Source organism: Neophocaena asiaeorientalis, unplaced genomic scaffold (genome assembly GCF_003031525.2).
Source record: "Neophocaena asiaeorientalis asiaeorientalis breed wild unplaced genomic scaffold, Neophocaena_asiaeorientalis_V1.1 scaffold971, whole genome shotgun sequence".
NCBI classification, from domain to species: Eukaryota; Metazoa; Chordata; class Mammalia; order Artiodactyla; family Phocoenidae; genus Neophocaena; species Neophocaena asiaeorientalis.
In genome coordinates, this window is record NW_020175214.1 from 214,181 (window position 1) to 231,969 (window position 17,789).

Consider the following 17,789-nt stretch of genomic DNA (forward strand, 5'->3'; position numbering starts at 1 on the left):
TGACCTTCCAGTAAGCCCATGAACCACTGTCCAGGAATGTGCAAACCCTGATTTCAATGCTCTCAAGGTCCTTCCCTTGAGAAGATTTTGCTAGTCTTTCCATCTTCCAAGCCCATCCCCCCAGGAAGAGTCTGCAACACTACAGCAGCTCACTTGCACCTGGTGCTGGAATACTTCACAGAACCAGCTGTAAACCCAGAGAATGTCTTTTATACACTATTTGAACAGAAGTGAGCGCCTCCCTGTCTCCACTTGGCTCTTTCTGGTCAGCCCTTAAACCCCGGGTCAGGAAGCCAAAATGAGAATTCTGCCTTTGTTGAAACCATTCCTTCCAATGCCTAGCATTCTTGGCAACTTCACTTATTTAGAAGATTCATCTAACAGCTCAGCCTCTCAGTCTCCTGATCATTCCAACATTTTTCTTATTCCCTACCTCAGTCACTTTCTGCATACCCTAAACCCTGTGGTACCAAATCACACACTACTTCTAAAGCATATGTATGTCAAGTCACCCCATCCTCTGACCACTCCACCATCGCTCTGAGCACATCAGGTCCTCTAATCCATTGCTTCCACCACATTTCACTGTCCATCACCTTCCTCATGACCTCAGTCCCTAGCTTAGAAATATGGTCCATGATTACACTCTTCCTTGCCCACGACTTCAGCTTCCTGCTTCCTCTCTCCACCCATCATGGTAACCAGGCAGTCCTGGGTGAAACTGCCGACCACTGGGAGAAAAGAGCACTAGTCTGCTAACTGCTCTCACGGTAAATAAATGAACAAAAGTTTTAAGTGGACCCTTAGCACTTCCCAGCAACCCCGCTATATTTTCCTAAGCAATTCACTTTCCTCTCCTAGAAGAATATTTCACACCTTCTCCTCTCTGAGAATCTGTCACTCAGCAGCCACCTCCCTAGTTGTCCTCAAGCCTTGCAGTCACTGCTGTTACTTTCTCAGGCACCTCTTCTTCCTACCCCAGTATAAGAAGGCATTCCCTCCTGCTTCCACCCCAGGTTCAGTCCTTGGCCAAGACGGATTACATCATCTCACCAGGGTTCTTTTTTTTGCCCTTTACTGCCTGATCATATTTACCCACACTGTAGCTCAAATGTAGTTGCTTTATTTCCTATAATTGATCTACTCTGTCTCATGAAAACAGGGCTGTTTTTCCTATAATTAATCCAAGCTTCCTCAAAAACACTCACCCTAGTAAACAGCCAGAAATGTAATATTTGCCAAATAATATCTCAGTCTCTTCCAGTTAATATTCAGACATTTAAGTTTAACTCCTTACCAGAGCTGGTTTCAACAGTCGCTTTCAGGTAAATATTTCTCCAAGTGGGGCTTATGGGACATCCTTACAGTGGCAAGACCTCAGATCTTGACGTCTCTATGGATCCTCACTGGTCTCTGCTACAAGGCAGTGATCAGGTCCTATGGCTGGACTGGTGCCATCTCACCTTTTGGGATGTCATGCTGCCTCCCACCTCTGGTCTCCATGTTCCTGACCTAGAGTCACACAGTCCTTTGTCATGATGTCTGCTGTTCCAGCAGGCCTCTAAGCTTGTCCACATCCCTGACGTGATATGAGAGCACTTCAGAATACCCTGCTAGCACAGACTCATGCAGCCGGCCACTTTCTCTTACCACTGCTATGCCCTAGCCCCCAGTGTTGGCACAGCAACAGCCTACACAGCTCTCAAGCTTACAAATAAGGAGCAGAGCCAAAGGTCTTCTACTTTTTTTTTTTTTTAAGGCCTTCTACTTTTGACTGACCCGTTAACCCATTTAATACCCTTACCCCAACCCCAGAACTTTGGCCAGACAAGGAAGGTCAGAACATATGTTTCTCACAATCTATTTTCCCCCCCCCACCCCCTGCTTCTCATAAACCACCAGGGCTGAAAAAAGATGGACTTTCCACTTCCAATTCATTCTCCTTCCTCCTGGGAGGCACTAAGCCTCATACTCGGCTTTAGTGATGGAAGAAATACCCTCTTTACCCTGCAGAAGAAACTATTATTAGAGTTTGCCATGGAAGCTCTTGATAATGGAAACTGCAGGCAACTTGGAACTTTAGAAAACCAAAAACAAACAAAGAATGATTTTAAATTCCCCAAAATATTATCCCTTCACAACTCTAACAGTTAGAATCACTTGTGTACTAGGTCCCAGAGATATAAAGATTAGACTTAGGTCACTAAAGTGGGGAGACCTACAAACAAAATAATTACAATGGAATTTTATGTGTTACATATACCAAAACAAACAGAAGACACAAATAACCCTTGTCAATCTTCTCCAGCTCCATCAAATTAAAAATGGATAAGAAAAAGGATAATATAAATTATTTCAGGTCACAATTTCATTGTCATTTAATCTTTCTCCAATTTATATACCTCATTCTTTCCCACTGACAACACAAAAAACCAGGAGCCAATCCTTCATGAAAGGAAAAAAGCAAGAGAAGTCATAAAGCAGGTTTAAGTTTCTCTATTAATAAAAATAAATATGCAAGAACTAAAGCACTAATCAAAACAGCCCAAGGCCAAAGGAAATCAGGTAGAATCTTATAACAATAAATGATCTGGAGAGTAATGAAGTAATTACAATAAATACCTGTTCTTTTATTCTATTTTGGTCCCCCCCCACTTCCCATGGAACTGTTGTTACTCGTTACAAACTAATATTTTCATTCCATTTCTTAATTCAAATGGAAGGCAGCAAAAGGACAAAAACAACCAGAGGAGAATTCTGCAAGATGTTCATACTACAAATTAAAAGCTTACTACATGCCAGGCACTGGAGTTTACAAAAATTGAAAGACATCTACTCTTAAGGACTTCACAACTAATAAGAAACAAATTTTACTTACAAGGTGATAAGGAACACAGAATTGTATCCCCCCATTGATGAGCATTCAATATTGGTAGAAAACTGCATAAGACAATGCACCAAAGTTTGATTTCTCTAACACTACCCTCAGGCTGCAGTGATTCCCAGCTAAGCACTTCAGAAACACAACCACTGAAGCAGAAGTGTTCAACAGAGCTCCTACTACTAGGAGCACTAGTTCAGCACCTGTGAACTATGTCCTAGCAATCCAAAATTAAGTGCAGGGCTTCCCTGGTGGCACAGTGGTTGAGAGTCCGCCTGCCGATGAAGGGGACGCAGGTTCGTGCCCCGGTCCGGGAGGATCCCACATGCCGTGGGGCGGCTGGGCCCGTGAGCCATGGCCGCTGAGCCTGCGCGTCCGGAGCCTGTGCTCCGCAACGGGAGAGCCTACAGCAATGAGAGGCCCACGTACCGCAAAAAAAAAAAAAAATCCATTTGTTTGTTTTAGTTTGTTTTGTTTGGATCCTTGGCATTTACTGATATTACCTTTCCTATGTTTATGTTTGCTGATTTCCCCATTATAATATGCATATGGTGGGAAGTAGAACCTGCCTCCTTTCTTAAAAGCCACGAAGGCCAACTACTCACCTTCTCAACTTCCCTTTAGCTAGGATGCAGGCAGTGACCCAAGCTCAACCAATCCAAGACACCCACTGAGAACTTTGAATCAGAAGCTAATATCCGGAGTTCCCTGGTTGCCTAGTGGTTAGGATTCCGGGCTTTTACTGCCACGGCCTAGGTTCAGTCCCTGGTCGGGGAACTGAGATCCAGCAAGCCTTGCGGCACAGCCAAAAAAATTAAATAGAAAAAAAGAAAGAAAGAAAGAAAAAGCTAATATCACAAAGAAGCATGGGTGGGCTGGCAACTTTCCAGCAATAACCAGTTTCCCAAGCAGCAGTGGCGGCGGCAGTGGTGGCAAGAATAGCAGCAGCAGTAGGGTCCAGTGTCATAGTGCTGGCGATACATGCTGCAGAACCCAGTATTACCAGGCAGCGTCAGAAGGAACGTACTCTCCAGGTCCCAACCCCATCTACTTCTGAAGTGCAATTCTGACTGTGGAACTCCCCTGGTTCCTGCCCATTTTCAGAGCTGGGTTTCGTCTAGACTTTAAAAGGATGCCAAGAACTCCCCAAAACTCTTTCATTAAATTCCTTTTCTAGTTTAAATCGTTACAGTTCTTGTTAATAAGAAAAATAAGTGATAGCAGTAATGGAATTTTATTGGTAAATCAAGAAGTATGCCACATATAAAGGGCTGGGTTTGTGCAGTCTATTTGGAAAGTGGACAATTCCATGTTCCATGTGAACTAAAGTTCAGATCTGATAATTCAATTAATAATCTGTCATCGTGTATTCATTCCAAAACTTTTCTATTCCAACTAGCTAAATAACTTGGCAGTCTGGTTTCATCTGCAAGATGATCCACATCTTCATCAATTAATGTTGTAAGACTTAAGAAAAAGCAAGTTCTCTGTTCTGGACTACATTCAAACTCTAGAAACACCTCCAAAGGATTTAACAGGATGAACATCCCAGCTTTCTCTCTAATTTGCTTGAATGAGAATCAAAGGTCTATAACTTTCAATGTTGAAGCCTTCAGCATTTCATTTCTTGAAAGGAATGAATTGTTTTCAACCACACAGTTTACAAAAGCTTCAAGGTGTTCACTCCTCAAAGAATTTTTGTTGTTGTTGCTGTTATCATTACTTCAGGAAGCAACAAATACAATTAAGCAACTTTAAAATATGAAAATAAATTCCTCAATTATGAACCAAATAAGGACAAAGTAATACTAATGGTCAAGCTACTGATTTGAGCTTTGCACTTACCCCCTCACCTCCATCCACCCCAATCCCAGACTAATAGGTCTGGAAGAGCAGTCATGGAAAAAAATCATCTCAGCCATCTAAAACAGAACTCTTCTCCTTGACATATAATAGGAGCTCAAGAACAATTGTTACTTGAATACAATTCCTATGACTGCGCATACATATTACACATTTCCATAAACTGCTCTCCCATAGCACTTTACATTGACCCAGTGCTTACAGGCTTACAAAATACTTTCACATGAATTCTTGCATCTAGATAGGTGGTTAAGAGTTAGACCTGCCTGCAGTCATTAAATGCAAAGCACACGATGGAACCTCAGTAACTTATGCTCCTACAGCACAGTACTGCATCTCTATTTCAGCCCTTCTGATACATTGTAATTAATTATCTCGCTCACTTATCTGCTCCTTAAGGATTCTTAAGGACGTCCCGTTCATCTTTGTATCCCCAGGCCAAACAAAACCTGGACCACAGGAAGTGCTCCGTGAACACCAAGATTCTTCTGCGTCCTGCGAGCCCCGCACTTTCTTGGCGAGGCCTCGGCTGTCAGCCTGACTTACACCATCCGTTCCCCCACTCACCCCCACCTCCGCCAACTGTGATTTCCACAACGGCACCAATGAAGCTTATCGCCTGAGACACAGACTTTTTTGTTCCGCAGCAAAACTACCCACTGCCCAACGTTTCCCCTTAAGTCTGCCCACCGGCTCTCTCCAGTTAATACTACGGCGGGGTGGGGTGGTAGCGGGTCCAGCTGGGGCTGCGTCTGGGGTCCCTCCAACCCCCGCCGCGGCAGCCCAGAGGACGGCCAAGCGGAGTCTGTCAGCTGCGAGGCGCCCCCGGGAGCCTCTCATATGGGGAAGTGCGGGGCTGGGCATCTGGGCAGCACCGGCGAGACCTTGTGCAGCCACAGCCAGGGGGAGTCCCGGGGAGGGCTGCCCCCCTCCGCCACTCCCTCAGCACCCCGGACCCCTCACTGCTCTGGACTCAGGTGGGCGAGGGAGGTACGTACCCGAGGAGGCAGCGGTCGCAGACGACACCACGACTCCCCTTGCACACCGTGTACGCCAAAGGATCCGAGCGGAAAAGCAGCTCTCCGGGGCGCAGCGGCGCCAACGCACGCAGCCCGTTTCCCCTGTCGGCGGTGCTGAACTTTTCCACCTTCGACGCCTCCATCCTCGCAGAGCTCCCGCACCTCAGGCGTTCGCCGCGTTTTGCAGCTGGCGTCTCGCTGGCTGCCGGGAGCCGGGCGCCTGCGCCTTGCGCTCACGTACCCCGAGGGGCGGGGCGGGCGCGACGGAGCCTCTGAGCATGCCCAGATGGAGTCTCGAGGTTGGTCCCGCTTGTTGGGGTGAGGGCGTTGCTGGCCTTCCCACCTGCTCTCCCAACCTTTCGGACCCGAGGCAGTTTCGCGAGGAGAGGCGGTGTTTTTCCCCTCCAACATTTTATTAGGATAATTTTAGTGCAGACGGGAAGTTGAGAGCACAGTGCAGGGAACACCTGTATACCCTCCACCTAGATCAAACAATTCTTACCATTTTGCGGTTTCTGCTCATTTTCTCCCAGTATGGATGTACGTATGTGTGTATGTACGTGTGTGTGTTTATAAAAGTTGTTGAGGGCTTCCCTGGTGGCGCAGTGGTTGAGAGTCCGCCTGCCGATGCAGGAGACAGTGGTTCATGCCCCGGTCCGGGAGGATCCCATATGCCGCGGAGCGGCTGGGCCCGTAAGCCATGGCCGCTGAGCCTGCGCGTCCGGAGCGTGTGCTCCGCAACGGAGAGGCCACAAAAGTGAGAGGCCCGCGTACCGAAAAAAAAAAAAGTTGTTGAACCGCTTGAAAGTTGTTGTGTTGAACCATTTGAGTTGCAGACATCATAACGTTTCATAACTAATACTTTACATCATGACATGTCATAATTAAATACTGTAGCGTGCGTTTCCACAGAATAAGAGCAATATGCTATGAAACTACAACGGACAGGGACTGGACGCCAGAGCGGCGGCGCCATGAAGTCCCTCCCCCGCCTGCTGCTGCTTCTCCTGCTGCTGTTCCCTGCCAGCCTCTTGCTCCGAGGAGATCCTGGAGGCTCATTGGCAGTGACTCGAGGTCTTACCGAAGATGAAGAAAACAGTGGAAGATTCTATAAATGAAGACGAAGACGATGAAGCAGAGGTGGAAGATGATGAACCCACATATTTGGCCGAAGATAAAGAGGAAAAAGATGTATCTGGTGAACCTGAAGCTTCACTGAGTGCAGATACAACCATCCTGTTTGTGAAAGGAGAGTTTCCAGCAGAGAACATTGTGAAGTTCCTGGTAGGCTTTACAGACCAGATTTTATTGTTGAATCTCTAGACACCTCATTCCGTTATCTTCAGGACTACCAGTTTTACATCCAGAATTTCACAGCTCTTCCTCTGAACACTGTAGTGCCGCTCCAGAGGCAGGCAGTTTTTGAGTACTCCTTCATTCCTGCAGAGCCCGTGGGTGGAAGGCCCTTTGGTCTGGTCTGAACTACAAAGATTTGAACGGCAACATTTTCCAAGATGCTGTCTTCTATCAAACAGTTACAATTATTGAGACAGAAGATGGGTTAGATGGAGAAACAATCTTCAGGTATATGTTCCTTACTGGTCTTGGGCTCTTTGTGGTTGTTGGCCTTCATCAGCTCCTAGAATCTAGAAAGCACAAGAGACCCGTACAGAGGTAGAGATGGGTAGGTCAAGTCAGAATGATGTTGACATGAGCTGGATTCCTCAGGAAACTTTGAATCAAATCAATAAAGCTTCACCAAGAAGGTTGCCCAGGAGACAGGCAAATCAGTGGGATCTGATGAGTAAATCTTCCTTTGTGCAACAGTTCGGTCTTTACTTAACCTGCACTAGTGTTTTTCAACATGATGGGAATTAGTGCAGAGAAGCCCTATCACCATAGAAAGCAACTACTACTTATGTGTGGACTGAGCAATCAGAGTCAATAATATCGCTGAAAATCCACTGCATTTATTTTTCTAAAGTAACAAATCTGGGGACTTCCCTGGTGATCCAGTGGTTAAGACTCCACACTTCCACTGCAGGGGACACAGGTTCCATCCCTCCTCGGGGAACTAAGATCCTGTATGTCACGTGGTACATCCAAAAAATAAATAAAGTAACAAATTTGAGGGTTTTTTAACCATTAAAATCTATGTGTGTGCGTGTGAGCAGTTGGTCTTACCAGAATCATAGTTAACTACCTGAAGCATGCCTTTAGAATACTAAATATAATGCTATTGTCTCTTCCTTTTGGATGTTTTCTGACATTTTCCCCCAAAACTCAATATTTGCCCAATATGATTATAGACATCCTGCCTTGGACTGTTTTTAAAGAAAACAATGTTTTTTCCTTAGAATAGCTCAAATCCCAATTGATGGCACACTTTGCATGTTGTTGCTGTTTTACAACTAGTATTCTAAAAGCACAAGCAGGAGTAGCTGCTTTTTAGCAATAGAAGTGGTTTGGTATTTTGCTACTGTTTACTATAATGCGCACCTTCAGAAACCTTCCCAAATGAGTTCAAGGAATTTGGGGATCTCTAGCACCAAAACTGGGAAACATGAAAATTCTGGGTTTGATATATAAAACCAACTTCTCTCTTTTAAAAAGAAAGGGGCTTCCCTGGTGGTGCAGTGGTTAAGAATCCGCCTGCCAACGCAGGGAACACGGGTTTGAGCCCTGGTCCGGGAAGATCCCACATGCCACGGAGCAACTAAGCCCACGTACCACCACTACCGAGCCTGTGCTCTAGAGCCCATGGGACACAACTACTGAAGCCCACACACCTAGAGCCCGTGCTCCCCAACAAGAGAAGCCACTGCAATGAGAAGCCCTCTCACTGCAACGAGGACTCAACACAGCCAAAAATAAGTAAATTTTTCAAATAAATAAAACAAAGGGAGGGAGGCAGGAGGGAGGATGTAGGGAGGGACAGAGGGAAGCAAGGGAAAATGGTACGTTTGTGGAAAGTGAGTTGTCCATTGTTCTATTTCTGACCCAAGAGATAGCTCTAGAATGATTTTAGACCACTCTTTTTTTTTTAATAGGTCTTTATTGGAGTATAATTGCTTCACAATGCTGTGTTAGTTTCTGCTGTATAACAAAGTGCATCAGCCATGTGCATACATATGTCCCCATATCCCCTCCCTCTTGAGCCTCCCTCCCACCCTCCCTATCCCACCCCTCTAGGTGGTCACAAAGCAGCGAGCTGATCTCCCTGTGCTATGCTGCTGCTTCCCACTAGCTATTTTACATTCAGTACTGTATATATGTCAATGCTACTCTCACTTCGCCCCAGCTTCCCCCTCCCACCCCGTGTCCTCAGGTCCATTCTCTATGTCTAAGGTACATTTCTCTTATAATTAGTGATGTTGAGCATTGAGCTTCTTTTCACGTGCCTCGTGGCCATCTGTATGTCTTCCTTGGTGAAATGTCTATTTAGGTCTTCTGCCTATTTTTTAACTGGATTGTTTGTGGGTTTTTTGATATTGAGCTCCATGAGCTGTTTGTATATTTTGGAGATTAATCCTTTGCCTGTTTTTTCATTTGCAGATATTTTCTCCCATTCTGAGGGTTGTATTTTTGTCTTGTTTATGGTTTCCTTTGTTGTGCAAAAGATTTTAAGTCCCATTTCTTTATTTTTGTTTTTATTTCCATTACTCTAGTGTTTTGTTTTTGAAGAGATCATTTTTCTCTCCTTAATAGAAGCATCTTGCTTAAGAAAAGTTGCCTTGGTCTACAGACTATTAGTCTACTAACTAATCCTAATCTGTGAAAGAATTGGATAATTGTTGATGGCTAACCAATTGCTCTTTATCTAACCTTTGGGGTATTTTGGTTGTTGATTTTTTTTTTTTAGTTCATCTGAAGAACTCCAAAATTTTAAGCACTTAAGATCTCAGAATCAAAATTAATTGGACTTCATAAAATTCCTCTTAGTTACCCTTGCCCTAGGTAGTAAATAAATTTGGCATTATTGACAGACTGGATATGTAGTACAGTAAAGTAGTATGAACAAATAAGAGGCTTTTCCCGTCTGTCTTTAAGCCATATTCTCCCACACATATTTTGTAAGGAAATGGTAAATGAAAAAATTTAAAATAAAATTTTAAAATATTTATTTATTTACTTCTTTGCATTGGGTCTTAGTTGTGACGTGACAGCCCTCTAGTTGTGGCACTCGGGCTCCAGAGCACACAGGCTCAGTAGTTGCAGCGCACGGGCTTGGTTGCCCTGTGGCATGTGAGATCTTAGTTCCCTGACCAAGGATCCAAACCCTGTCCCCTGCATTGGAAGGCAGATTCTTAACCACTGGATCACCAGGGAAGTCCCAGTAAGTGAAATTTTAGTAGCTGTTTAGTTCCTGATCTGTCTTCATTATATTGAACTGACCCCTTTTTATTATAATCCCCAGCTGCACCCATGCCCATGCAAAAAACAAGAAAACAGAACACAAATGAAAAATCTTTCCAAGTTGCTTAAGTATTTAAACATCTGAGCCAAAGCTGATGACAATAAAACAAGTTACTGTATAGCTGTTAATCACTTTGCAAGTAGGACCAAGCACTAAGATGTCAAATTAACTATATTGACAATGCTGAGCTATAAACTTTCTATACCTGTAAAAAAAAATAACAAAAACTACAATATCATCACATCTAAGAAAATTACTCTATAATGACAAGCAAAAAATATATTCACTTTAAGATGGCTTTGGTAACTTTCTTAAAAAACTGGGATTGCATTTTCTTTTTCATGACATTGACTCTTTCAAGATTCCAATCTAACAGCCACTATGGAGAACAGTATGGAGGTTCCTTAAAAAACTAAAAATAGAATTACCGTATGACCCAGCAATCCCACTACTGGGCATATACCCAGAGAAAACCATAATTCAAAAAGACACAGGCACCCCAATGTTCATTGCAGCACTATTTACAATAGCCAGGTCATGGAAGCAACCTAAATGCCCATCGACAGACGAATGGATAAAGAAGATGTGGTACATATATACAATGGACTATTACTCAGCCATAAAAAGGAAGGAAATTGGGTCATTTGTAGAGACATGGATGAATCTAGAGACTGTCATACAGAGTGAAGTAAGTCAGAAAGAGAAAAACAAATATCGCATATTAACTCATATATGTGGAACCTAGAAAAATAGTACAGATGAACCGGTTTGCAGGGCAGAAATTGAGATACAGAAGTAGAGAACAGGGGCTTCCCTGGTGGCGCAGTGGTAGAGAGTCCGCCTGCCGATACAGGGGACATGGGTTCGTGCCCCGGTCTGGGAAGATCCCACATGCCACGGAGCGGCTGGGCCTGTGAGCCATGGCCGCTGAACCTGTGCGTCCGGAGCCTGTGCTCCGCAACGGGAGAGGCCACAACAGTGAGAGACCCGCGTACCGCGAAAAAAAAAAAAAAGAAGTAGAGAACAAACATATGGACACCAAGTCGGGAGAAGCAGCGGTGGGTGGGAGTGGTGGTCGGATGAAGTGGGAGATTGGGATTGACATGTATACACTGATGTGTATAAAATGGATGACTAATAAGAACCTGGTGCATAAAAAAATAAAATAAAATAAAATTCTAAAAAGAAAGATTCCAAGCTAGGATTCTTGTTAAAATGTTCAACATTCTGTATTTGCCTATTGTTTTCTCCTAGTGCCATTTCACTTGTTCCACTATTCCCTGTATTTCCTGTAAACTTCAGACTAGATCTAGATGTTAGAAACTAGAGGTTTGATTTGATTCAAGTTAAGTGTTTTTTAGTAAGAACACACTACAAATTATATATTGTTCACTTCTTAGTGCATCACATCATATCAGAGTGTGCATAATATCAGGTTGTCCATTAATAGAACTAAGTTTGATCACTTGGTAAAAGTGGCGGCTGCTAAAACTCTTCATTGTAAAGGTACATCTTACCTTGGCAATTGGTAAGTAATCCATGCGGTGATATTCCTGCACTGTAAGAATAGCCTGACTTTCACAACCTGGAGAGGCAAACTTCTGGCACTTCCTGAAATAATCTAGAAGTGGCTGTGCTGTAGTGGAAAGAGCAGTGAGTGAGGATTTCAAAGACATGGATTTGAGTCCTAGTTCTGCTGTGTGACCTTCAGCAAATTTTCCAAGCCTGTTTATTAACTGTATAATGAAGATAATACCTTACAAAGTGATGAGAATAAATCCTATGAAAGTATTCTGAGAAATCTTTAATTCACCTTACAAATGTAAGGAATCATTATTCTGAGTTAAAGCTTTTATGTCTGTAAGGATAGGATAATGCCTGAGCACTCACCAGCACTACTAGTATAATCATCTCATACCACTGCTTAGCATTAAGCATTGTACATCGAAGGAGTTCAGAAACCATTTCCTGAACAAAATAACACGTCCTAAGGAGTTCCAGAGAACCAGGGGCTAATTCTACCATAGAATATTCCCAATTACTAGAGCATGTGAAAAGAATTCTCCAGGGGAACATTAGGCTGGGATCCATTCTCAGAGACGGGATGACCTAGTCTTTCCTATCCTGGGATGTGCTTCCAGCTACCTGGACATGATCCCATTTCCTGTAATGTATGTCTTGTTCCCAAGACCCAGAAAGTCAACCGCCTCAGATCTTAGAGGAATGTCCTAGTCTGTGCATATATATGTTTCTCATTTCCCACTGGTTGGAACTTGGATGCAGGGCTAGTGGTGAGCCATCACCCACCATAAACAAAAAGGCAATATCCCAGAAAATGATGGAACGAGAAAGGAAGAGCCCTACACCCCTGACTGTTCACCTGGTTGGACATTTCCATGGGAGAGACAGCTTGGTTAAATAACCCTTATTTTGGTCTGTGTTAAAGAAACAAAACCAATGTCATCATCTTTAGCCTCTTTCATAGCTAAAGTGCAATACCTGGGCTCTGCCCATCTGGCCTTCCCACTGCAGAGTTATGGAGGCCTTGGGGAGCTCTGGCTGCTAGCAACTACTTTGAAGTGCACCAAAAATAAGATGGATTAATGGATAAATAAAGAAATGGGTAAATATATAGATATGTAGAAAAGCCAGTATAATACAGTAAGTCCCCCACACACGAACGAGTTCTGTTCCAAGAGAACGTTCGTAAGTCCAATTTGTTCGTTAAGTCCAACAAAGCTAGCCTAGGTACCCAATTAACACAATCAGCTATATACTACTGCACTCTAATAGGTTTATAAAACTTTCCACACAAATAGTACATAAAAAACAAACAAAAAATAAAACATTTTTAATCTTACAGTACAGTACCTTGAAAAGTACAGTAGTACAGTCCAACAGCTGGCATACAGGGGCTGGCATTGAGTGAACAGGCAAGGAGAGTTACTGACTGGAGGAGGGAGGGGAGGTGGGAGATGGTAGAGCTGAAGGATCGTCAGCCATAGGAGATGGAGGGCGAGCTGCAATTTCACTCACGCCTGGTGTTGATGGCACAGGTTCTGGTTCCTTGCTGGATTCAATTCTATCTACCCTCTTGAAAAAACGATCCAGTGATGTCTGGGTAGTAGCTCTATTTTCTCATCATAGATGACATGGTAGAACTGCATTGCATTCTGAACTGCTGCAAACTTCGTGTACCTTTCTACTTTTGGGTCCTGTGTGTCAAAAGCTAACAGTGCCTCCTCAGATAAAGAAGATCCCCTTGCCATTTCCTGCATCCTGAATCTCATCAGTTCTTCAGTTACTTCTTCCTCTCGTCTCTCTTCGTCCTTTCTCTGGGCCTCCAATTCCACCAGGTCTTTATTAGTAAGCTCCTCGTGTTGCACAGCAAGGAGTTCAATGCAGTCATCCTCTTGCAGATCTAGCTCCAGCTTCTCGCTGAGGGTCGCTAAGTTGCTGAAGACCTCTTTGGACTCCTCATTCACCTTCTCAAATCCATAAAAATTGTGAACAAACTTTGAGCAAAGGTTCTTCCAAACCCCATTTATGTTGACAGCTGTAACCTCACTTCAAACAATGTCAACGTTTTTTATGGTCTCGTAGATGTTACAGTCCTTCCAAAGTTGTTGCAATGTTGTTCCTGATTCGTCACTCACCTTTACTGCCTGACAAAAAGTGTGACTTAAATAATATTTCCTTGGACTTGAGGACATGAGGAGGGGGAAGGGTAAGCTGGGAAGAAGTGAGAGAGTAGCATGGACATATATACACCATCAATTGTAGAATGGATGGCTGGTGGGGGGCAGCCACATGGCACGGTGAGATCAGCTCGGTGCTTTGTGAATGTCTAGAGGGGTGGGATAGGGAGGGTGGGAGGGAGACGCAAGAGGGAGGAGATATGGGGATATGTATATATGTATAGCTGACTCACTTTGTTATAAAGCAGAAACTAATGCACCATTGTGGGGCAGTTGTACTCCAATAAAGATGTGAGAAAAAAAAAACACCCAAGGTCAGCAGAAAAAAACAATTCTTTAATAAATAAATAATTTTTTTCTTTAATAGATCTTTATTGGAGTATAACTGCTTCACAATACTGTGTTAGTTTCTGTTGCACAACAAAGCGGATCAGCCATGTGCATACACTATAACTCCCTGGCCCATAGGTTGGATGAGCAACATAGTATTCAGTGGCAGGTGCACTACTTTGATGTTGGGATTAAAGTTGTCTGTGAATGCGGCGTGGCCCGGAGCACTGTCCAGCAGCAAAAGAATGTTGAATGGGACATCCTTCTCCAAGCAATATTTCTCTACCTCCAGGATAAAGTGGTGGAAAAACCAGTCCTGGAATATAGCCTGTGTAACCCAGGCTTTGGGGTAACTCTTCCACACAACGGGAAGAGAGCCCTTGGCTATGTTTTTAAGGGCTCCTGGGTCCTCTGAATGATAAACTAAGAGAGGCTTCAGCTTCATGTCGCCAAAAGCATTGCCACCAAACAACAGCGTTGGTCTAACCTTTGCTGCTTTATAGCCTGATATCAACTTTTCCTCCGTACTTATGTAACTTCGGTCTGGCATCCTCTTCCAGTACAGTCCTGTCTCATCCACATTAAAAACCTGTTCGGGTAAATACGTGTCTACATCAACAGTTTCTCGAAGTGCTTCAGGAAATTCCTGGGCTGCTACCATATCCGCACTTGCTGCCTCACCACTTACTTTTACATTGTGAAGGTTGGCTCTAGCCTTGAACCAATGAAATCAGCCATGGCTGGCATTAAAACATGCGCCCTCTGATTCTTCGCTGTGTTTCTTCTTTAAGTCTTCATAAAGGCTTTTAACTTTCTCTTGAATTGGCATTAAGCTGAGCAGGACTCAGCGCTGATGTTGATCCTGCATCCACACGCTGAGAAGTTTCTCCATCTCCTCCATCACTTTTCCATGCTTCTCCGATATTATTGTCGACATCATCGGCACACCAGACTTCCACGTTCCGTGATCTTGTCCTTGTTCTCTAGAATCGTGCTGATCGTGGAATGATTCATGTTACAAGAACGAGTGATGGCTACCATCTTTCCACCTCACTCCACTCTCTGAATTATTTTCACTTTCATTTCCATCGTTATCTCTTGGCGCTTCTTAGCAGTACCAGCTACATCACTGCTGCTTTTACGCTTGCTTCCGGACATCCTGGGCTTGAAATAAAGATACTGTACTACTGTACCCTATACGGTACTGTACAGTAAAGTACACAAAAGCGCAACCACTTGTAGACAATGCACGCACCTGACAATCTACACCAGACATGTGAACTAACTTACGTGATTGGACATGGGGACGCATGTTCGCATCTTTGAGTTTGCAACTTGAAGGTTCATAGGTAGGGGACTTACTGTAAAATGTTAAAGACAGAATCTAGGTGGTGATATACAGTGTTCACTATAAATTCTTTCAAGTTTACTGTATGTTTGAAAATGTTCATAATAAAATGTTAAGGGGAAAATACCATCATCTCACCTTAAAAAAGTATTCTAATAGTCTCATAAATGTTTTTGTTGTTGTTTGGTTGTTTGCTTTGAGAGTAGATTTGTTTAATTCAGAATCCAAATGCAGTTTACACGTGACATTTGGTTAATACCTATCTTCATTATTTTTCTTTGTTTCCTGTTCATTGTCATTGCTGGGATTCAACAGGAGCCAAGGCAGGCAAGATATACCTGGAAAAAGTGTAAATTATTTCACCAGAGCCGAGAGAATTTAGGAACTCTCATCAAGCTGCTTATACTAGAAGAGGTCATCTATGCTTCCAGAAAAACTCAGTGTCCAAGAGGCTGTGCACAAGAGGTCTCTATTTGGGCTCATATATGGCAACAGGGACTCAAAACTTTTGATCTCAGAAGCAGACATTGGGCATCAGGAAGGTATCTAACAAACATGGGGGACCGTTTGAGGGATGCACACTCCCATCTTCCTGTACTATTAAATGATGCATTGCTCATAATTAGCAGAGATTTGACAGATGAATGAATGGCAGGGTCTCAGTCCCTGTTCTCCTGGGTTGTTTCTCTCATGAATCTGAGTGTAAGAAGTGCACCTACAAGAGAAGGCATGAGCTCCCCAACTGAAGGTTTAAGACACACAAAGAATGTAGGATATCAGTTATTGAGATGGTATGTGAAGCCAGGATAACTCGATGTTGAGTCACAGAATGTTGGAATGACTTAAACATTTCCTGATTTGAGTTTTGTGTACTGACACTGGTGTTGAGGATATTTGGGCCTCAACTGTGAAGAAGAAGAGGGCTTCAAGAATCAGAAGTAGCCTACTCCATGCGTAGCATTTTTCTTACTAAGCAGGTCACCCACAGTCCCTTGCTTGGCCAGTGCACAGAGGCTAAGGAAACTTCATAAGCAGAGTCCCTTACTTGAAAAGCTCCTTTCCAAGGCCCTCAGTTTTCCTCAATGAAAAAAGAAAGCAAGCAGTAGTCTCAGGCATGTGGAAGCCATAGACCACTGGGGGTCATCCTCTATTCCTTGGTGGCGGTCTCAAGATTGTCAGCAGTCCCTCCACATCCACATATTTGACCCCAAGGAGAAAAAGCTAAATGAGTCACTACTTGGGACCACTATGATCCCGGTTTCACTCACCAACCCAAGACCATCCTGGCAGAGGTAGGTTTCACGAAGTGGGGAGGACCAGATACTTCAAGGAGCTGGACTTGGGACAGTGTGGAGGGAGATCAAAGGGCTGGAGCCCCAAGGGGCTCACTCTTAGGTGAGAGGCACCACCAGTGCAAGACAATGCAGAGAAAGTTAGAGGCATGGAATCACGAATCAGTTTAGAGGCTGAAAAAAAAATTTTTAACTATTAATAATCAGAAAAAATTTCAATCAACCAACGTAGAGGGAAGATTGAATTATCTTCTCACTCTCTATATAGAAACTGATACTATAAAACTGTCTTGCTCTCTGGGCTCAGAATTAGTTTGTGGTAATGTGGCTTAATGCACTAGAAAGGTCAGAGTTGTTAGTAAATACGGGACTGTAATGGTGCCTCCTTCAGGAAAATTGTGAAGAAAATTGAAATCAGCCAGCACACCAAGTACACTTGCTCCTTCTGTGGTGAAACCAAGATGAAGAGACAAGCTGTGGGGATCTGGCACTGTGGTTCCTTCATGAATGGTAGCTGGTGGTGCCTGGACCTACAATACCGCCCCTGCCCTCACAGTAAAATCAGCCATCAGAAGACTGAAGGAATTGAAAGTCCAGTAGAGGCTCCACCATTTGAAACATTGCTAGCTTATAATAAATGGGTAAATTTATTACAACAACAACAACAAAAAATTGTTGTCTTGTGAAGAAATGATAAAGAGTATGCAGCCAAAAAATGCAGGGGAAAAAATGTATCACAGGGCTCTATCACAGCTAATAACAACATATGTTACTTTTTCTGGATTTTTTTGTTGTTTGTATTTATCAGCTTTTAAAAATTTATATTTTGTTATTTTTTTCTTATTCCAAATATTCCCTTTTGTACTTATATTTGTTATTTTTAATTTAAAATTTTATTTTTGGTTGCACTGGGTCTTCGTTGCTGCACGTGGGCTTTCTCT

The 17,789-nt window shown here is 43.4% G+C and overlaps 1 protein-coding gene and 2 pseudogenes across 1 annotated transcript in view; 2 read left to right on the forward strand and 1 right to left on the reverse strand.

Annotated features, from left to right (window-relative positions):
* LOC112413381 (histone-lysine N-methyltransferase SMYD3-like) overlaps positions 1-5,977 on the reverse strand; it is a gene marked incomplete at its 3' end in the record, with an annotated part of 216,415 nt that extends 210,438 nt beyond the window's left edge. Inside the window, exon 1 of the mRNA XM_024765326.1 lies at positions 5,743-5,977. Within this exon, the coding sequence (XP_024621094.1) occupies positions 5,743-5,906 (164 nt within the window). The remainder of the gene's footprint in view (positions 1-5,742) is intronic.
* Positions 5,978-6,737: 760 nt separating this feature from the next.
* Positions 6,738-7,641, forward strand: LOC112413376 (translocon-associated protein subunit alpha pseudogene; annotated as a pseudogene).
* An 8,336-nt stretch (positions 7,642-15,977) lies between these two features.
* On the forward strand, positions 15,978-17,448 carry LOC112413377 (60S ribosomal protein L37a-like; annotated as a pseudogene).
* Positions 17,449-17,789: the final 341 nt, after the last annotated feature.